This window comes from Fragaria vesca, linkage group LG6 (genome assembly GCF_000184155.1).
Source record: "Fragaria vesca subsp. vesca linkage group LG6, FraVesHawaii_1.0, whole genome shotgun sequence".
NCBI lineage: Eukaryota > Viridiplantae > Streptophyta > Magnoliopsida > Rosales > Rosaceae > Fragaria > Fragaria vesca.
Genome location: NC_020496.1, coordinates 8824702 through 8846755, shown reverse-complemented (window position 1 = coordinate 8846755; position 22054 = coordinate 8824702). Strand labels below are relative to the sequence as shown.

The 22054-nt window shown below is 40.6% G+C and overlaps 4 protein-coding genes across 4 annotated transcripts; all 4 read right to left on the bottom strand.

The window, feature by feature from the left end:
- Nucleotides 1-1632: 1632 nt before the first annotated feature.
- LOC101302669 (aspartic proteinase PCS1-like) lies at nucleotides 1633-3139 on the bottom strand. Its single transcript, XM_004302721.1, has one exon. The coding sequence runs from the start codon at nucleotides 3104-3106 to the stop codon at nucleotides 1784-1786; it is 1323 nt and encodes a 440-aa protein (XP_004302769.1). The 5' UTR covers nucleotides 3107-3139; the 3' UTR covers nucleotides 1633-1783.
- A 4105-nt stretch (nucleotides 3140-7244) lies between these two features.
- LOC101312078 (vacuolar amino acid transporter 1-like) lies at nucleotides 7245-13691 on the bottom strand. The gene is made up of 12 exons (XM_004305147.1): nucleotides 13465-13691; nucleotides 12651-12931; nucleotides 12251-12465; nucleotides 12118-12141; nucleotides 11832-12012; nucleotides 11515-11734; nucleotides 11208-11343; nucleotides 10949-11114; nucleotides 10819-10862; nucleotides 10658-10720; nucleotides 10465-10548; nucleotides 7245-7589 (listed from the first exon to the last, which is right to left on the bottom strand). Exons 1-12 carry the CDS (start codon nucleotides 13689-13691, stop codon nucleotides 7245-7247), a joined length of 1986 nt encoding a protein of 661 aa, XP_004305195.1.
- Nucleotides 13692-14906: 1215 nt separating this feature from the next.
- On the bottom strand, nucleotides 14907-15656 carry LOC101305773. Its single transcript, XM_004302732.1, has 2 exons — nucleotides 15356-15656; nucleotides 14907-15230 (listed from the first exon to the last, which is right to left on the bottom strand). The coding sequence occupies exons 1-2, from the start codon at nucleotides 15604-15606 to the stop codon at nucleotides 15089-15091; spliced, it is 393 nt and encodes a 130-aa protein (XP_004302780.1). The 5' UTR covers nucleotides 15607-15656; the 3' UTR covers nucleotides 14907-15088.
- Nucleotides 15657-16796: 1140 nt separating this feature from the next.
- Nucleotides 16797-18496, bottom strand: LOC101297851 (E3 ubiquitin-protein ligase RING1-like). Its single transcript, XM_004302705.1, has one exon. The coding sequence runs from the start codon at nucleotides 18311-18313 to the stop codon at nucleotides 17192-17194; it is 1122 nt and encodes a 373-aa protein (XP_004302753.1). The 5' UTR covers nucleotides 18314-18496; the 3' UTR covers nucleotides 16797-17191.
- Between the last annotated feature and the right edge of the window lie 3558 nt (nucleotides 18497-22054).

Here is a 22054-nt window from a genome sequence, read left to right as displayed (position 1 = left end):
AGTTGTGTTACTCGTGATAGACTGTGTTACTTGTGATAGACGTTCTTATAGTGTGCAACTTTAAAACCCGAGTACCACTATTAAGCGGCAAGCACTTCGGATCCTAGTTCATTTGTCAAACTTTTATGGTTCAGTTATGGAGATCTATTGCACTCGTTGTTGTTTAACATATTTTACATATTGGTAAATTTAAAGTAACATTATATTAGATTCAACTCTTTCAATTCTTCATTCTCTGTTACTATTATGTAGTTGTAATAGACCGGTATATAGTTCTTCACCTTAAGATACTCATAGAAAATGATAGTGGCTGCAAGACCTCACGGATTTAGGTGGTGATGGACCAACGGTGGTCGGAAAAACATACCAAGTTGTGAAACCGGCCAAGTACCAATAATGAAGTTCTTTTACGCTGCCAACCATTGATCATGTTGGTTGCTCACTAGTCATTTCCTATTAAAATGCCAACCAAACTCAATGCTGAAATTGACCCAGTTCCTCAAAGTAGTATCTCAACTTCTCTAAGCAATACCACGAGTTTTAACAAAAATGAGTTGAGTGAACATAGTCATAGACAACCACAACCACAATTCAGATAATGCGCTTCAGATCTTCTTTTTTTTAAATAATAAAGATCATTTTATTTTAATTTTAAATGTTGAAACGACATGGATACGTACATTTCCTTTGTTATCAAAAGCAAATTAGAGGATGTGGTATGCTAGCACCACTCCATATATAATTACTCACTTATTTAGAAAATAAATAAGCCTAAAACTATGAAATTGATTTGCATAGAAATTAGGCATAAGACTAAGTTCCTAATACAGTAATACTGAGTGCACATACGACACACTTCACCAGATCTGAGATCTTGAGGCTTGAGTCGAAATTTCAAAGCTGGGCCCTTAAATTATAGTTTAATTCTAAATTTTTTAAATATATATATATAAAGATATTTTAGAAACTGAAACTATGAACTCAAAATCTAATTATAGAACATCATATCCAAAATGTTCTGATGATTATATTTTAGGAATTCTATTTACATTATGAAACCTATTTTAAGCTCTTACCTTTTCTTTTTCTTTTTTTCAAAAAAACTTACCTTATTTTGTTTTGGGTACAATTTCAAGTAGAAATTAAATTAAAATTTTAACACTAATTATGATAAGAACATGTTTGATATTCTCTTGTTTTGGCCCCTTAATTACAGTCATTACCGTTATCTTCCTTTAATTTTGTTTATAAGTGGAGTTGTGACATTAATTGTCATTTCCATTAATTATTTAACTATATTTATCATAAAATGAGCTTTATTTTTCCTTTTTCTTCTGGGCTCCTAAAATCTTTGGGCCCTGAGTCAATGGGTTATTAGGACTCCTATAAAATCCGGGCCTGAAAATAATGATAGAAAATATCCATCTATAAATAACTTGCAAGTAAAATCTCACAAACCTAGCATACAAAAGAATTATATAAATAAACCGTTAATACATTTAACTGTTTATTTAAATAATTCTATAGTATATCACAAAACTCAGCTCTCACTACACATAAATTGGCAAAATAAATAAATTTTTGCAACACTCATATTCTAAATCTAATCTACTAATCTACTTAAACACCAAATGATCTACTATGCTCAAAACGTCCACATATCTAACCAACCCAAGATGCATGGGCCCACAAAATAATGACGATGATATAGTTAGGACCACTGTAACTACCTTGGTCCTTAGCTCCACCTCTCTGGTCTGGACCGGGTCCGGGAGAAGGTACACTATACAGTGAGCCCAAATTTCTGACCCGCCAAATCACACTGCACTTCAGCCAATCCGATCCGAGAGTTATGCAGGTCAAATTCCATCCACACGTTCTGCTGATGATGATGACCAATCACAAACGCCTCCACACCCAAAAGGTCAGAGTTCCCAAATGTGAAGCACCACAGCGAATCATTCCCCCTCACCTCGCCCCGTACCCGATACAGTAACTGTTTACCCGTTACTTTCATCTCGGCGCCCCGAAACATTAGGGTCACCGAAGGTAGCTGAGGCAGTTTGGATTGGTTCAACCCGACCCGGTAACATAAATCCATCGCTCCTTGGAAGACGAAGTTCGGGTCCTCATAGACCCGGAGAATGTGGGCGGTTTGGTTCAGGAACTCGGTTCGGAGCGCGGTGTAAACCGGCCCGAGAAGGAAAGTGAACTGGGTGCCCGAGTCGACCATGGTCTGACCCGCCCCGGTATGGTCGGGTTCGTAGTCGGACTTGGGTATTGGGAGTAGCTTGTTCGCGACTTTGATGCCTTCAAGCTGGACGGTGTAGGCGACGCGGTCGAAGTACGGCAACGGCGTCGAGATTTGGATCAACGGCGTGTAGTTCAACGGCGCGACCCACGAGAAATTGGCGTCCCCGAGAAGCAAGACCCCCGAGAAATCGGATTCCGAGATGCAGTACGAGAATTTCGGAAACTCCATCTGCGAAACGAAAGAGAGCGACCCGCGGTTCATGCCCATTAACCCGGTGTTCTTGGAGTCCTCTTCGGAGTTCGGGTCGAATATCGAGTCCATGCACCCGAAAACCAGACTCGAAGTCCCGGAGGAGCTTCCGATGGAGAACGCGTCGGCGGCGAGGTTCCCCTCCGACGACGAGAAGTCGGCGTAGGTGAGCGTGGCGTGGCAGAGCTTGTTGGAGTCGCAGGAAGCGGGTATGGATAGGTCCCGGGTCCGGGTCGTGCATGTGGGCGAGGAGCAGGGGATGGGCTTGTAGGAACTGGACCGGGTCGGGTCGAAAGTAAAGTTTCGGGTCCTGTTGCAGTTTAGCCAGGAGAGCTCGCTGCCGGTGTCGATGACCATGGAGACGTTCTGGGGAGGCGTGCCGACGGTGACGGAGACGGTGAGGGTCACATTGTGGTGAAATGGGAGCTTGTTTGGGGACTTGGGGAAGGACCCAGATGGAATTTCCTGGGTTTTGAGGGGCAAAATGAGCGTTGGGCTCTGAGACGAACAGAGTGTAGTGGAAGTGAGAGTGAGAAGTAGGAGGAAATAGTGGAAGTTTAGACATGGGTTTGGTTTGGAGTTGCAGGAAATGCAAGGTTTCATGGCGGGTTTAATAGTAGGAGCACAATGTGGAAGAAGAAGAAGAAGATGAGATTTGAGAATTAATGAGTGCAATGTGGGAGTGTCTAATATTTAAGGGACACAGTGTGAAGAGTCTGAATGTCTTGAATGCTCTCTGATATATAAGACTCGGTCTCTCTGCAGAGAATCTTGTATTTTCTCAGGTTTCCTGCTCCGGAAAGATCTAAGACGGTGAGAGCCATTATAAGGAGGAGTCAAACGACACGGTTTGGAACGTCGTGTAGCGAATGTAGCTCCACAGTTGTATCTTATTGCGTTTCAGAGTATTGAAATTCAGTAACCGATATCTTTTTCGATGTCAAGACTAAGGATTAAAATCTCTATGATATATCTGATATATCCGATATATCCTTCGATGTCCCCTTTTTTTGAATGACCGATATATCTATAGGGGTCAATATCTTATCTTCCACCGTATCTACGATATTTCCCCGATATTTAGGAAATATCGTCAAATATCACCGATATTTAGGAAATATCTCCAACATTTATGATATTTTCGATATAACACCGACATATTAAAAAAATATCTGTAAAAAAATTGAAATGATATCCGGAAGAGAAGTAATTCCCTCGAGGTGTATCCCAATGAAGAGTGGTGGTCTCGACTCTCGAGAAGAGCATGATTCCTTTCGAGATATATCTGGATGCAGATCGATCTATTACACAATTATCAAACTTAGAGATGAGTGGACAGTGGAGGAATATTTACACTTGAGAAAGAGAATAAGTATATGGACAATCTTCTACAGTTGGTGGATTGAATAATTTTTAATCTGAAGAAAATTACAATCATGCCTCCCATGAACATGGCTATAGAAGTACTAGGTATGGAGCGCAAGAGGATACCATGTATGGAAGGAGGACTAGAGGTCCAAATGATGATCAAAATGTTGTTTCAGTTGTGCTAAGTTTTGATTCTATCAGTTTATGTAGTGGGACTAGAATCTCAAATGAATCCCAAGAAGACAACAATCAATATGGCTATAATGTTTATGACTATAATCAATGCACGGAAGTCAGTGATCAGTCATCCAGTTAGATTCATCCTTACTATCCACTTATAGGGGAAACAGTCAGCAACTCTAAAGACATATATGATTATCATATTCAACACTACAATTTGTATTATATGAGTCATATGTCTTGGTATGATTATTGTACTTTTGTGGACCAGCGTGTGTCTTATGACTCTTATCAACAACCTAGATTCTCATTCTAGATGTAGATGAAGTTGATGTTTGTAATATTTATATATAAATCTAATAAATTAAATATTTCAGAAAAAAAATTCTTCCCAAAATACCGATATTTTTTTCCGGGTTTCCCCGATATATCTGAAATCTCCCTTTTTCAAAAGACCGATATATCCACCGATACTGATATTTTAATCCTTGGTCATGACATGTGTTTACGTATTTAAAGGATCCAAGGCAATGAGTCTAATCCGAAAGGCTTGTGTTTCGATTAGAAAGTTTCACAAGATTCATACTCGATGTTGACTCGAGTATGCATTTCCCTATTTCCTCACTACCGCGTAAAATACGCTAGATTTTTTGGGAGGCTATTTCGGGTTTGTGGGTTCTTGTTCTTCATCCTTTGCATTTACTTTGGGAAGAATTGAATTGAATACGATAATGATGGCACCCTCGTGCTCAAAGTATGGTGGTGTTGTTGGTTGCAGCTCAGATGAGAGCATAGTTTAAAGGGAAGGTTACAACAGCACATGACACTACTGGTGAGTCGATGACTCTTCTTATCGGGAAGAGGGGGTCTGTGAGTGTGAGGCTATGAATTGGACAGCTACCAAATTGCTACATGCAAGTGCCCCAAAAGGCCCCATACAAGGGAGAGCCTATCTTTTTCTTGTCCTGCAAAACAAGGGCACTTCGGACAAATTCAGATATGGGGATTTCTTTAGGGGCTCAATCGTGTACTGCCATGATTTCAGACTTTCAGGTGTATTAGCACTCGTAGGACCCTAGATATACAGGTAACTCGTATCGAAGAAAATATCAAATCTCAATTAGAACGACAATACTTTGTCTTTTTGGTAAGCCTAAAATGGACTAATTCATCGTTCTTCCATAAAAATTTATTGATAAAAAATAAGTACAAGAAGTTAGAGAATTAGGCCAATACCAACCATATAGAAAAATAACCTCTTTTGTAAATGAACAAGTAATCACATAAAGTCTTTTGTCAGAAGGAATTCTAATAGAGTGGCGCATACCTTAGCGCAGATGGCTATACAGAGTAGAACTAATGTAGGTTTTTCACTTGTACCTCCTTAGTCTGTTGAGGAGCTTATTTCATTCGAATGTAATGATCATTGATCAATGAAGTAATTTCATTCTCTCAAAAAAAAAAAAGTAATCACATAAAAAACATCAATAAACACATGACAAAGACATTAACAAATATGAAAATACTTATAAGTTGGATATCTAAATATTGGTGAATGGTGATCGATTATGTGAAATGATAAAAAGTGTTAACACAAAATTTTGATTAATATGAAAATGTGTTTCTCTTTTCTTTACTTGAGGTCAATAACGGTGGCAGACTCAGGATTTTTGTTTAGTGTGGACTATTTTTATTACTAGAGTTTACTAAGAACTTTATGTGGGTAAATTAGTTGAAATTACTCATAAAATGTACTTAAGTTGCTTAATTTTGGTCATCTTCAAGAAATTATAATCATGTGGGGGCAATAGCCTCAGAAGGTTGAACATCCATTGGTACTAACATTAGGGTTTTGATATTTTCTATCCCAAGCTGGCGACGAACATAAGAGTAGTGCGGCTGTCGGGGTCGACGGCATCAACGTCGTCATTGTTTTTGGAGGCGATCCAGTGACCTAGATTGAGTTTCCGGAGTGGCAATCGTCCTATCGGCATCTTCCAAGTTGAAGCTTCGAGGTTCCGGCAATCACAATCGTCAGATTTGACAACGATTGTGCATAGTTATGCACCCTTCACATCAGTGGACATCTACCTTGCCGATCTTTTCCCCTCTGGCCTGGCGAAGCTTAAGCGCATCACCTCAGTCGCCGCTCGTTCCAGACTTGAGATCTATCACGTTCCAGACTTGAGATCTATCGCCTATGCTTGGACATTTGTTTTGAAATGGATTTCTAGGTAATTGTGGTAAGTGAGGCATGGATCTATTGTAAGTGAGGCATGGATATCCAAGTAAGTGAGGTAAGTGAGATATGGATCTATTGTAAACCCAGATAGTTGTCAAATGATTCGTAGTGCATCAGAAACTGGGTTTTATTTCTTCATATCTCGCTTATGTGCATCAAGTGGCCTTATGTTCTTCTCTTCTCATATATATTTTTTGGACATCTACTCCACTTGGATTCTTTTGTTCATCTACTCTACCCTTTATTGCTCCCCAACAAAACATTTTTCATCATTACTGCCTCTAAATAAGTTTTATTAACCTCAGTAGAATTTTATTAATCCCCATTAAAATCTCAATATAAGTTTATTGCCCCCGGTAAAATCTCAGTAAAAGTTTATTGCCCTCAGCAAAATATTTTTCATCATTATTGCCCCTCAATAAGGTTTTATAGACCTTAATAGAAGTTTATTGCCCCTCAGTAAAACATTTTTCATCATTACTGCCCCTTAATAAAACTTAAGCGATGATGCGGCATGCTTCTGACAAGATCCAGTGGATTCCAGTGCCATTTAAAAAAAAATCCGACGAGATTCCGATGACCGGAGTCCAGTAAGGTTCCAGCCAAATCTTCTCTCTCCTCCATTTCTCTCTTTATGCATGTTTAAAGGGTGAGGGTAAAATAATCTTAAAATAATATTGTTTGTTAAGAGTTTTTTTTTAAAAGAGAGGTCATCCATTAATGAAGCTCAGCGAACAGTACAATAATGACTTGCCCAGAGGGCCGTCAGAAAAAGCCATCATGCAGAACAACTATCCTAGTATGCTCCTTACACAAACATACCAAAACACTCACTCCAAGTACATTCACCTTCTACGAAGATAAAACCAAAAATAAGAAGATTAAAAACTCCGAAGCGTAATAAACTGTAACATCAGAATTCTTATCTTCATGTTGATCTCCCGATCAAAATCAAGCAGGTACTATAGCAGAAGTGGAACTCACCCCTTCTGCTACCTCCCTAGCCATCTCCACTGCAAACGCTTCAGTCGAAAAAAGCCCACAACCAACCTTAAAAGCCAACGCCCAACAGAGAGAAACCCTAGCTGATCCAACCCAGGCCCAAACCAGCCCAAACCCTAGAGGAGCCAAGAAGGAGACCAAAGTAGCCGCTTTCTCCTCATCTCCGTCGCTGCCACCGCGACCAAGCCATGTCGCCGGTGTACCCTCCCCTTGAAACGGAGACCATAAGCCGGCATCCATACCAGCCACGTCCACAGCCGCCACTACACCACCACCTCTCCCTCCAACATCGCCCTAATCCATGGTCATTGACATCAGCTTTTCCACCATCGTGCGCAAAGACCCCCACCCTCAATCCAAAGCCATGGCAACCCAACAACAGATTTGGGTTTGTTAACTCATCACTAGTAACACTTACATTAAGAGGATTAAGGCCAGAGCCTTGGTTTAGGAGATGTCGTCGAGCTAACCCGCTGGCACCACCACAAGTTGAACGAGAGAGAGGAGGAAAGGCTTCCCATGCAATTGAAGGTACAAAGTCACCGTCAATCGAGATTGAGCAGCGCTGAGAAAACTCTCTTGCGAGAGGCAGAGAGGAGAACATGTCTCCTAGGGTTTTTTTAGCATCCGGAGTTATTGTTTGTTAAGAGTTTAAGTAAAAATTTGTTCATTTAGACACAAAAGAGGCTACCTTATATTTAAGGGAAAATGCCCATTTAGTACTAATTCAAACCCCTTATTTCCCATTCCAATGATAATCTTTTGCATTAGTTCATTCTAATATAAGGTAACTATTTTTATGCCCAAATGCACAAATCTTTACTAAAGTCTTAACAAACCATATTATTTTAAGACTATTTTGCCCCCACCTCTTCAACATGAAAAGACTTGGCCGGAACCTCGGACTCCGGTCACAGGCCGCCGGACACCGGACTCCGGTCACCTATCGCCGGATTCCGGTCACCGGATTTTCCTCTGTAACCAGTTACTGACCCCCAATAATCAGTTACTGACCAGTTAATGACCCATAATAACCAGTTACTAATCCCCAGTAACCAGTTATTGATTAATTACTGACACTCAGTTACTGACACTCAGTTACTGACCCCCAGTAACCAGTTACTGACCCCCAATAACTTTTAGTTTTCAGTTACTGACACCCAGTAATCACTTAGTTTTCAGTTACTGACACACAATAATCACTTAGTTTTCAGTTACTGACACCCAGTAATCACTTAGTTTTCAGTTACTGACCCCTAATAATTTTGGTTACTGACCGGAGAGGAGAGAACTGAGAAACCGGCTCGACGGTGAGCACCCACATTTCTTCTCTGTGCATCCACCTTCCCCGACGGTGAGCACACCTGCCTCCTCCACCGACCCTGGCGCACGCCGGCAAGCAACGCCCTTCCAGGGGAGTAGGAGAAGCGGTGAGGCAGCTTAGAGCCGGTTTCCGGGGCTGTGCGGTTGTGGGTGATTTTGCGGAAGCAGACGAGGAGGAAGAAGAGGAGGGAGAAGGCGGTGGTGGCGGCGCCGGCGAGTGGGACGAAGAGGTTGGGTTGCGGCAGAAGAGATGACGGCGACGGCGCCGGGGACCGGGTGATTGGGCGCTGCAGAAGGTGGATCGGGAAGAGAAGGTGGTCGGAGTTGCGGAAGCTGACGAGGAGGAAGAGGAGGNGGAGAGGCGGTAGGAGGGCGAAGGGACGGTACGGGGACGGAAGGGTGGGACGAAGGAGGTTAGGGCAGGACGGAGAAGGAAAGGAGACGGAAGGAAGACGGCGACCGGGGACGGTGATTAGGCAGGTAGAAGGTGGATCNGGAAGAGAAGGTGGTCGGAGGAGATGAAGTAGCGGTGCTGTGTGGAGAGAGCGTCGAGAGGAGGAGGAGGAGGAGGGAGGAGGAGAGAGAGAGAGAGAGAGAGAGAGAGAGAGAGAGAGAGAGAGAGAGAGAGAGAGAGAGAGAGAGAGAGAGAGAGAGAGAGAGAGAGAGAGAGAGAGAGAGAGAGAGAGGAGAGAGAGAGAGAGAGAGAGAGAGAAGAAGAAAGAAGAAGAAGAAGAAGAAAGAGATAAAAACTGTGTGGATTTAATTAAACACAGGGAAATAACGTCTTTTTTTCAAGAATCATTGGAATGGGCACAAGGATAAGATTTTAATTGGAATGGGCTTTAGTTTTCAAATATTTGAGCATTAGGGCATTTTCCCTATATTTAAATGCGCACATGAAAAGAATTGTTATTGAAATAAGCAATGAGAGACTAAAACTAATACTAAATGGGTATTTTGCCTTTAGTTTAGTTTATGATGAATATATTTCTCCGCCCCTAGGCTCGATTCAACAACAAAAAAATGTTGCATTTGCAAACCTTACTAAAATTGTGATCATATTCGTGTTAGTATGTTAAACAAAAAAGAAGAAGAAGATGCATATGCCGGCTCCAACATGCCAACATGATCTAATGAAGTAAAGTTCACCCTTCGGACTATTAATGGACTGTGGTCAGCTAACTTGAATACGAAGAGTTGTTTTTTTTTTTTTTTGAATAATTGAAGAGTGGTCTATTCTCTTTGGATGCATCGTTAAGGTCTCATGTGGTGATGTCACATCCAATGCCGGTGGTGAGGCAACCAATGGTATGTCGAGTGCTCTAACCCTAACGGTCCGGCGGTTGCACATGTTATGCTCAACTCTTTTAGGACAAGATTTTTGTGTTGTGTTATTACATAATTGATCCAATTGCTTCAATCTTAATAGCACCCTCCACTGTTTTGCTCGCGAGCCATAAAAGTTTAGTAGATGAAACGACCAAATACACTTGTGTCGACAATACGATTTAATTAAATAGTCGTGTAAATCTTGCCTTTGTAAGTGACAAATTTTAAATTAGACTTTGACTCATTCATAGGACACGATATTGTATAATAATCAATTAAAAAAAACAAGAAGCTTCCATCACATTCATAAAAATGTGCTTTCAGTATCATGTTCTTGAAACTGAAAAGATCTTTCACCTAGAATACATATGTGTTAACAAAAACAAGGAAGGACCGGTGAGAGCTAGTATACAAAAATCCCTCATTTGAATTGTGATCAATACCGTATGGCACTCAATCAAAGCAATTTCCAAGTAGAAAAAAAACTAGAAGAAACTGTTCAAATTTACTCCATTGCGTTAGCTATTTTTGTTACTGATGAATATGTGCCAATAATAGAGCATGTCACCCCCACCATTATAATGAGAATGCAAGATGTAATCTGAAAATAAGAACAAGAAGCATTGTGAGGAAGAGGCATTCCATTATGACAGAAGCTGCTAGCTTTCTGAGCAATAACTCAAAGGCGATGATCGAATATAGACTATTACCTGCCAGTTAGTTAATCTACCTTTGTGTAGGATGAGATTACAGATGCATGGGAAGATGATAGCCTGCCAAAGATCATTAAGAGAAGGATATTGATTTAGTTCCATTGATGTAACTTACTACAAACTTTCTGTGGACACTTAAGAAAAAATTAGTCACTTACCACTAGCATTGCAAGTAAGGATCCCATCAATGCCATCACCGAACCTGCACCAGATTGCTATGTATTAGTATCTTTAGGTTGGCACTTGGCAATCGAATATAAGCATAATGTTGTAGTGTAGAATTCTAACCAAAGAATGGAAAGCTCAATGCAACGACCAATGTTGATGCGACTAGCACTGTTCTTGTGAGGATACAAGCAAAATGAGATCCCATCAAAGCTTTCGGAAAGAGTTCCTCTACACTCAGAGCCACGGGCGTTATTGTGATGGCAAACTTTGTCATTGTGTTCAAAACCTGAGTTTGTAATTGAAAACGTCATTGCCCAGTTGGATTTGGATGTAGTTAGAGAAACTATTTTATGAATAATAACCAAAACTCATATCATACTGTTGTCCAGATTGCAATTTTTGAAGCAACAAATTCTTCGGGCATGTTTAGAGTGAACTGAGACTTGATCGAGTCTCCAAACATTAGATAGCCACATATTGCTACCGTAGTATACATGAACAAGCAAAATGCCATACTGCATCACATCAGAAAAGATAGATCACTAAAGCAATCACACATTTTCTTAAGGATTTTGAGCATAATTTTTTTTCTTCTTTCAGCAAGCAATCCATTTTGTGCCCATATTTGAATTGCGGACAAACTGAAATGGATAAGGTTTTGAGATGATTTTAGTATATATGTTTACCTGGCCATTAGAGCTGCTGGAAATTGAGATGGATTTCTCATGGATGTGTAGATATTTGGGAATACTGAATGACCGGCGTAGCAGAAACCATATATACCAACTGTGACAGGTAACCCTGAAAGGTTTAAGGCGGATCCTCTGTGATGAAAGCCAACTTGGTTCACAGCCCCAACCCATACCATTAAAATGGCCACAAAAATCGTAGTAGCCACTCCTCCAACTGAAAACAATCGTTAAAGTAGTAGTTTGTAAGATTTAATTAGATGTCCAACCTATATAATAAAATTATGACAAGATAAGTGATCGAGATATGAAACCTGAAAGGTAAGAGAGCAAACTGAGATTTCGAAGCCATACAGTTGGAAGAACTACAAGAGTTGCTGTGATGACAAAAATTTCATGACTATCAAGATGGATTCCTGCAAATGCCATGTGTGCGTTTGGGAATAATGCTGCTATGTTATCGCCCATCAACGTCAAAAACTCCACACAAGCACCCTAATCAAACAGAGTTATCCAACTCTACTTAAAATGCAAGTATAATGAAAGAAATGAGTAACAAATCAAAAGGAATGGAAGAAAGTAAGAGTTTCTTTCACTTACATATAGTTCTAGATACAAAATTATCTGCATCGCCCAAAACCAAGTGTCAGTGTTGCGTCAAAATAGAGGAACAAGAGTATCATCCACTTTGTGATGTATACCAACAAATTTTATAAGGGCACATCAGACTTACAGATAGGAATAAACGGCCAGTATAGCCAAAAGCAGCCTGACCAATATCTGGATAGGTCCGGAGTCCAGGATAGCTTTCTAAGCATCGCATTAATAAAATTCCAGTATAGCAACATATCACACTAAACAATGCAAGCACAATGAGGCTCAACCATCCTCCTTCTTTTATTGCATATGGTGTGGTAAGAAGTCCCATCCCACACAAGAGATTGATTCCTGCATATAAATGATAGCAACGGTATCGTATGAGCTCATTTGAATAAAACATGCAAGTGATTATGCAGTTCCAGTGTTGTTATTTGAGTGCGTGAGTCCGGCAGAGGGTAAGGTACAACACAACATGGCTACAATAATAACTTAAACTTCAAAGGAAAAATAAATAGGAAGAAAAGAAAGGCTACCATTGAGTACAGCTTGTGAAAATGAACAACTATGTTCCTTCGGTGGTGGCAATTCAGCGACAGAATTTCTTGCGGAGAGAGCTGGGGGAGTTGAGACCGCAAGTCCTTCTTTTTCTAAACTTGCTTCGGAGGCAAGTAATCTGCTACTGATCAGCTGTGAAGAATTATTATCAGGTTGCCATTTAGCGGACGGAGGCAAGGAGCTGAAACTCGCCCCTTGTTTTATAAAGGAGGGAAGGGAACTAGGAGTCATGACATTGGTGTACATATCCATGGACTGCCTGCACATATTCAATCAAGCAAAAAGATTAAGATACAACTTTATATACGTTATTCTTGTATGATTATATCATGCTTTTGCTCTCATAACTTTCTTCCACAAGAGCCAAAAGAATTGAAACACAAACAGAAACATAGACTACAAGTTGACCCAAACTGATGAAATTGAAAGCTAAGGATCGGAAGGCTCACTAGGGAAGGAGAATAAAACAACTTCAGGGTCCTAGTGTGGCCTAGATGAGCACAAGCCTCCAAACTGAAATTTCCTCTCAATATATATACAAGGAAGCAGTTATCGATGCCAATGATGACGGTAAGAAAAAACCAAGGACTAAAGCTCCTTCCATTGATGCACTTTCCAAACTGCCTAATGATTTTGTGTCCCTCCACTCACAATATTTAGCTACCAATTCATGCATATATGTGTCATACACTGAATCTTCCCTACTAATATCGCGATTCGAAGCAAAATCAACCAAGTTATGAACACAAAGAAGAATTATTGTCAGATTGATGGAAACAGTAGTTACCATACCAGTAGCTCTGAGGCCATGCATTACTGTCAGATGCACTAATGGCAATGTCATCATCACGAGATTCGGTTTGTGAGGCAGGTCTGCCTATTTCAGATTCAGTTTCGGCATCCGAATTCGAAGGCTCATAGTTGTGTGTGTGCGCTTGGTTCTCTTCATCATCTGTTAAAAAATCTTCGTCCCCGCGCTCCCGTCCAAGATCCTCATCCAGCTTCGTCCAACTGCTCATTCTACTCCTTCTTTGATCCACCCCAACACAGAAAGACTAAAACTCTCTGTTTCTCTCTAATTAACCAGAAACAGAAAGAACAGTGTAACTTTAGAAACAAAGATGATGCTGATGCTGCAGAGGAGACAAAAGTTTCATAGGACGAAGAGGTTAAACTATGAAGCCACGTTTTACGCAGGTGACAGCGTGCATGTTGCTATAGGTATGTGGCTGTGAAAACCTTGGAGAACCAAGACGTTACACGTGTGTGTTGTTTCTTGACGCTGGAGATGAGGATTTGGGTTTTGATGAGGACCAAAAGAAACAAAGACCTAATCCTCCATGATCCGACTTTCAGGCTCTCTCTGTGTCCTATTGTAATCAGACTCGTTTTTGTCAGAGACGACGAGTCTTGGTCGATCATCGTCAGTCTCATCCATCTTCCCAGTAAAAACCAAAACATACAATGTATCGGATCGAGTAAAATACAAAAATACAATGTTTTAGCTTTCTCTTTCTAATCAGGTCGATATTTTGTGTGTACTTGTTTCTTGCTTCGATTTCTAGATACCAAATGTGGCCTCCAAGGTGTAAACTTTGTTTTCTTCCAAAAATAGAATTTACACGTTCATGTTCACCTGGTCACTGATTTATAAAATTCACGCTCATTTTTAGATGTAAATTCAATAATGAGGGAGAATAATGTTTAAGCAAAATTGTTTTGTTTTCAATCCTCGAATGATTGAGCAAAGTATAATTGGTCGGTTAGTGACCAGGTAAAAGCTACTGGGCATCCTGAACACTGCAAATTTTGAAAACTATTATGAACAGACACTGCAAAGTTTTCTCACATGTTACTGATGACCGAATACATGTCAGTTTCTTACTAGCATTTTCCCTGGGATGATCGAATCTCCGGAAGCTCAGGAGCCCCTATGCTATAGTCCTGGTAGAATTCTGGAGAATATCTATAATTTTGTTTAAAAGCAGAATTCCTCAAAGGATTGTTACTGGCTCTGCCACTGCATGGTGATTGATTTGCAAGAGTTCGTCTGCGATCTAGCTGTAGATTGGCTCTATTTCTATATCGATACATTAATGAATCATAGAACTTCCCTAACTGCAACTCGTATTCCAATAGTATTATCAACTATCTAAACAATCAAAATAGCAGATTGTGGCATTATTCTTGTGATGTAAATTGGTAGAGTTGGCAGGGTTAACTTTTAAGTCTTTAACAACACTCTTAGCTCGTGACTATCCGAGCAAAGAAAAGTACTGCATCTTTATAATTATCAGAGTGAGACATGGCAGATCCTTAAGCATAGAAATAAATTCGATCATGTAAAAATTACACTTCGACGAGTAAGGAGGTGGAAATGTTTAAAGGACTAAAGGGGGAAGAGAGATCTAACTCTCTAAGATTTGTCAATTTGGTTGAGCTTGCCAAGGCCTTGGCAATTAGCACATACAATCTGAGCCTCGTCTTTCCGTGCTGCATTGGCTCTCAAGGTGACCCCCGACTTCCGAACGAACCCTGCCCCATCGCATTCAGGACATCTATAACACAACAGAAAATACAACATTCAAGCATGAAGCTTCAACTTTCCAAAGTTAATTTTCAAAGAAGCATAAAAATGGAATCATGTTTAGCAATGAAATTATGTAAGGCAGGATGTGATTACATGTCCTTGCGGGAGAAGAGGATTGGGAAGGCAGTTCCAACCAGAGCCACAAGAGCAGCACCACCAATCAAGTATGGTGTGCTATCAGCAGATACATCTCCCACCACTGCAACTACTGTCAATGCTCGCTTCTTGTTCTTCTCAGTCCTCTTCCATGATCTTGACCCTGCAAAGGGGCTACCAACTAATGTTGGTTGCTTCAGTGTTTCTGCAGAAAGCATAGTCAGAGGTGAAGAAGACATTGAAGCCATTTACAAGAAATCTGTTTGTTTCAATTTCTGGGGTAGGAAGGGGTTGAGTTGGGAATATAAATGACATGGTTATGGTTTGTATTCAGCAACTACAGATATTTCTCTTCAAATGGATAGGGTCATTAGGCCACATCAGAACTCAAAGATTTCTGTGGTTTCAAAGATAAGGCTTGGGTCCCAAATCCTAATCCAGTCAACATCTACTTGCTAAGTTGTTAGTCACCCTTGTTCAGTTCTTTGGGCCTAAGCACCTAGTAGGAGCTGGCTGGGACAACAAATCTACATACATTAGCATCAATATAACCCTCAGACCATGTTCAAACCTAGAACGTTTGAAGTTTCCCAGACATGGTTTTGCTGGTTGAGTAGACCTTAAATTGTTCAAGCTTTCCACATATTATACAAAAAGCAGTGCTCGGTTTGATGAATTATCAAGCTGCACCCTCAGAATCTATCCTCCACAGTATATGATCCAGAGCAGTAAATTTTATTTACTTTGTTGCTTCATCTTAGAATCCAGAAGATTTCCTGAATGACATAACCAAATGGGGCAGCAATATCAATGAAGCTGCTTCATCTTAGCTAGGAAGAGATTCCTGATATGACATGACATGAGTGGCGGTGATACAAAGGAAGAAAAGCAAGAAACCTTTGCTTCATCTTAAGCATGAAGATATTCTTGAAATGACATTACCCAATTGCCTGAAGTGAATGAAAAAACTGTTGTCACATTATTCCAGACCCGCACTACCAAAGCAATTATGTAAAGGAAAAAAAAGAAAAAGGAACAGCCTTTATATTAGGAACAAACTAGACCACTGCATCCTTTACGGCTATCAATGAACTTGCAACTCGTAACCAAATGCACAACAATAACCTAGCTAAACAATTGAGCAAAAACTCGATTCCAAGAATCATTGCTTTGTTTTGTTTTGGCTGAAAATGCAATTTCACATGCTAAGAACATAAACCAAGAATGATTGATTTGTTTTGACTCAGTTGAAAATGCAATTTCACATGCACCTATAAAGAACATCAAAGATGCAGAGCATTTTAGATCACTACAAGTGAGTGATTCTTGAGTCAAACATTGCCATATCACACAATCAAATGACACAAAGATGCAGAGCACTAGAGCATTGTAACTGAGAGATTGGCATCTCAAATCAAACAATGCATCCATGAAGAGAGAAATTAATCACTTTAGATTGAATAAGAACAATTCTAATACAACAATGGACCAAAAGCAGCAATCAGCTTCTAAGTTAATTCACTGCTTGTCTGCAACAAGAGAGAGGCCTTAAACCCTAGCAATGATACAAGCAACAACACAAAGGCTTCTACAACGCCCGCCCACCACAAAGCTTCTAACATCTTAAGCTTACTTCTCCTCCTCCTTCCAGATCTTCAGAAAGTCAATCCTAACAATTCAAAATTTCCACCTCTTCAACAGTCACAATTCAAAGACTCTTCGGTCTTAGTGACCTGTATTGCTATTTACAGCAAAGAAACCATAAATGTACAGACATTAGCAGAATTCCAATCAAACGCATTGATCAAAACTTAAAAAGAAGCTAAACCTCCATCAGTTCTCATCCTCTTCAAAAGCCCAGCCCTGATTCCGCCTTCGCGACGCTCTACTGAACACACTAATGCTCCGACTTCTTCTTCCTAAACCAGACTCTGAGCTCGACCTTGAAGATGATGAGCTCCTAAGCCTCCCGAAAAATGAGAAGAAATTCCGAAAAGCTCTAGCAAAACCACCACTCTCCCTTGTCCTTCTTCCACTCGATGGCCAGGAAATCCTCCTCGGAGCACCGCCAGCCGTGTTAAACCCACCATCCATCTCAGTGTACACCACCGGAAGCTCACGCTCCGCAGCTCTTCTCCCTCCGGTGAACCTCCCCACAGCGAATCCACCTCCCGGCAACCTCCATATAGTCAATCCCACAGTCTCTTCCTCTCCAATCAGAGCAGTCTCCAGCGAGGGCCTCCCACTGCCGCTCCCACCCCCGCCGCGGACGTCACTCGGCAGCTGATGACGACACACCGGGCACGAATTCCGAATCGAAAGCCAAGGAAAGATACAATCATTATGGTAAATGTGCTTACAGGGCATCTCACGCGCCTCCGAATCAAGCTCAAACGCCTCCTTACACACCGCGCAGTGCGACTCCGTCGTGACGTGGCTGTCCTCGATCTTAATCACCGGCATCGACTCGATCGCGGCCTTCGACGCCGGCGGGTGGTCCAATCTCCCAACGCCGTTCTCCAATTGAGTCAACTGATGCAGCAACCGGTCGAAACCCGACCCCATCAAGAAATCCGACATGCTCGACGGCAGCGGCCGGAGCCCCAACCCGGCTCCGTCGTCGTAGTAAAGCTCAAACGTCCCCGGGTCGGTCTCCGTAGCCGGGGCTCCGGAATCAGGCGGGCCGCGGAGGACAATGACCGGGTTGAAAGGAGATCGGTCGCGGCTGCTCCTCTGGCTCCGCCGCAGCCTCGGGCTCTGCGACACCGGCGTGGTGTCGATGAACATCGCGGCGGCCGGAAATGGGTGGTTAAGAGGAGATCGGGTCGGGGTGTGGATCTCTTCGATGAACCCGGCGCCGCAGTCGGGGCAAAAGATCGAGTCTTGGGCCCGGACCCGGACCCGGATCATGCGGCTGCACGTGTAGCACCAGTAGGAGGCGCCCATGGAAGCCATCGGAGATGAGATAGCTGAAAACCCTAATTTCTTGAAATTGGGGGAAAAAAGAGAGAGGCGAAGATTCTTGCTTTGATGGAGGAATTGAATCCAGCGACGTTAAATTAGAGCTAACGGGGTTGGAATCGAATGGGGTTGAGCTGAGATCGGAGAGTGAGAGATTTTGAAAGTGAAGAAGAAGAAGAGGCCAGAGAGATAGAGAGAGACGAAAGTGAAAAAGAGAGAAGAGCAGAGCTTTTTATGAAGGAGCGCGTTGTTCGTTAAAGCGTGGTGCTTACTGAATTTAGGAAAATAATACTTTTTAAAATTGAAAAATTAAAAATTAAAAAAACTGAGCTACGTGGTACGCAATGGCGCACGTATTAACGGTCAAGCAGAGTGTCGTCGGATTTGAGAGAGAGAGTCGGGTTTGACTGCTCCGGCGAATAGCGGGGGAAGAAAGACGACATGTCGTTGGTGGGTTTGGGAATATTAGGGGTGGTGGTACTTTACAGCTTGGTGAAGGCTTTTTGGGAGTGAGGGACTAGCAGTAAGTAAGCTAGTGGACGACCTAACTAATTGAGAAGACAAGATTTTATGGGAGACAGAATATTCCACGTTTTGGTCACTATTTTTGTTTTCTATTGCTTCTAATGTGGGAGCTAAATCATTGGGGGAGTGACATGGCCCGAGAAAGAAATTTGGGACTCACTCAACAACTTCGGGTTTGGACCGAGAGCGGAGGGATCCCAAACCTTGATGAAGAACATATGCGTTCTGCTACAACATGATGAAAGATGGTGCATTGGTGACAAGTTCGAAACTTTAGATCTTTTTCTAAATTTGATTGAAAATTTGGAGCGTTAATTGAACTATCAATAAATATTGATATCCTGAAATTAGATTTTAAAATATTCTGCACATCTTACTCATCTTGTAAGAAATTTAATTCTCCCTACTGCTTCCTCATTGAGGACGAAACGAGTGTGTTGGGAATGATTTGTTTCTTCTGTAATTCAGAGGATGAGACTATTGGTCATGTGACCAAGGATTGTTTGCTTTGTGAAGGACTTTGTTAAGTCTTTTCCGGAACTACGACAGGTATTTAGAGGCACCCTTCCTTCTATATCGATGTTGGATTGGTTCAATGTGTGTGCTCAACAGCTTTCCAAGAAAGCTTTCTCGCTACTACTAGATGCACTTTGGATAGTTTGGAAGGAAAGGAATCAGAGGCTCTAGGTTGATAATGCGTGTTTTCTTAGTCAACTTGTTTACAAAAGACAGAGCTTAATTTGTTCTACTATTACACTCGGTACAACCTCAAGCATATGCCAGGAGCCGGTACTAGTCCCCCTCTGACTGGTTAGCTGAAAGCCAACATAGACGGTTCTTTTGATATTGCCTCAAGGTGTGGTGTTGTTGGAGTGATTGCGAGAGATTCTGTAGGTACAACAGTGAGTGGTGTATGTTATAAATTTGAACATATGGCATCCCGATGGATTGTGGAGCCTGCGGCAGGCCGTGCGGCTTGCGAGTTAGCTGCTGAGTTCTAGCTTAGTCCGGTTATTTTGGAATCAGATCTTTTGAAGCTTGTTCAGGCTGCTAAGAGTACATAGTGATTCTGATAACTCAGGGTTTGGCAAATAGTCGAGGACATTAAACTGTGTCTTATAGCTATCCCATCTTCTTTCTTTGTACGTGTAATGGAATGCTAATTATGTGGCTCACAAGGTCGCAAACTTGGCATTGGCTTCTGGTTTTTTGGGGAGATGGGCTAGTCCTATACAGCCTGGGATTCATGGCTTTTTAGCCAATGTCTGTAACACATTTGGTTCGAGCTTTTAATGAACCTAATTCGATGACTCTCCGTTTAGAATCTTTTGTTTCTTTTAAATTTGTAACGTTTTATTTTCTTTATGATGTAACTACTAATGAGTCTATTCTTATTTAATAAAAGTTGTCAGTTAGCTTTAGAAAAAAAATTATGGTGAATAGCATGACATTTTATTTTTGAGTGCGGCTATTGGGACCTCCAAATTTGCTCACTAGACCTCACTCTATTGTAAATTATTAAATGACATATACATCCTCATACACAATGACTATTAAAGATAATATCATACAAAAGAAAATATTATATTTATTCTCTTTAAACTTTCCAATTCAATAATAATTGATTCTATTCTTTATTATTTTCCTTATATATTTTTGTTTTCCAATTTATTTTTATTAAAGCATACATATAGTTTATAAGAGCTAAAAAATAATAATCAATATCGATCATGTGACATAAAACTTTGTATTATCATACATGTTGAACGCATATATATACATGTAAATTGCATAAATATTTTTATAAAAAAACAAATTTAATATATATCGATTATAGAAGATATATATTTATTGAAATAATTTGTTATGAGATACAAAATAGAGATCAAATTATTCAAAAGAAAAAAAATGGTGAAAAAATAACACGTCCAAAAGAGAAAAACAATTAAAAAGATATATAGAATAGTTCATGATAGAACATTTTCTTGCATTGCATGAAAAAAAAAAAAATAAAGGTAGGGCTTTTTAGCCAATTTGCTACACTAACTTCACTGTGGTGTCAGTTTGCTACCCTAATTTTTTTCCTGCCATTTTCCTACCCTAACTTTTGTAAATTAGCCGAATTGCTACCCAACCGTCAAATCGTCCAACTTCTGTTTTGTTTTCCGTCCAGTGGCTACATGTGCTTATCACGTGAGGGGCATTTTCGTCATTTAATTAGACTTCCCTTTAAACCCTCACACATCTCCTTCGATCCAGTCTCTGTTTTTGAATTGTATTCTTCATCTCCTTCATTCAGTCTTTGTTTTTGATACAGATGAGAGAATCAAACAGAACAAAAGATGGAAATCTAGCAAGGAAGAGATAGGATAATTAGGAAAACTTGGGTACTCCAGCATCTAAAATCAAATCCCAAATCGATTTTGGTAGTCTGGGTTCAATTTGGGGAAACCTAAGAGCTTTGACGACGTAGTCGCGGGATTTCGTTTTCTATCAATATGGGGGACAATGGAAACTTTCCTACACTCTGTAAGTGCTCAAATTTTCAATTTGTAAGTCTATATTGATAGTCGCATATTTGTGCGACTTTTATCATGCTAATTATTCTTATTACTTATTTATTTTGTGATGTTTTCCTATTTTTAATTAACTTTATTTGTTTTTAGGTATTTTGAAGTCAAACAAAGAAAAGGAGATAATTGGGCTTAATTAGGACCCCTAATCCTAGTTGGATTGGTGATGGACGTGACAAATAGGTTCACTAACCTATTTCAATGAAAAGAGCAGCCGAACAAGAGGGGGAGGCCGAACCAGAAAAAGAGAAGAAAAGAAGGAGGAGAACGAGAGAGAAAAAGAAAAGAAAGGAAGGGAAGAAAAGGGGAGGCCGAACCAGAAAAAGAGAAGAAAAGAAGGAGGAGAACGAGAGAGAAAAAGAAAAGAAAGGAAGGGAAGAAAAAGAGAGAGGCCGAACCAGAGAGAAAAAGAGAAGAAAGAAAGGGAAGAAAAAAAGAGAAGAAAGAGAGAGAGAAGGAGAAGAAAGAAAGGAGAGGAAAAAGAACTCGATCGGCAAAGATCTTCTTCAATCAAGTTTTCTTCTTCTCACCCTTATTTCATCTTCCATGTATTCTCTGATGTTCTTAATCAAGATTATGTGTAACTAAACTCCTTAGTAGTTAGGGGCTGATCAAAGCCCTAGATATGTCTTCGATT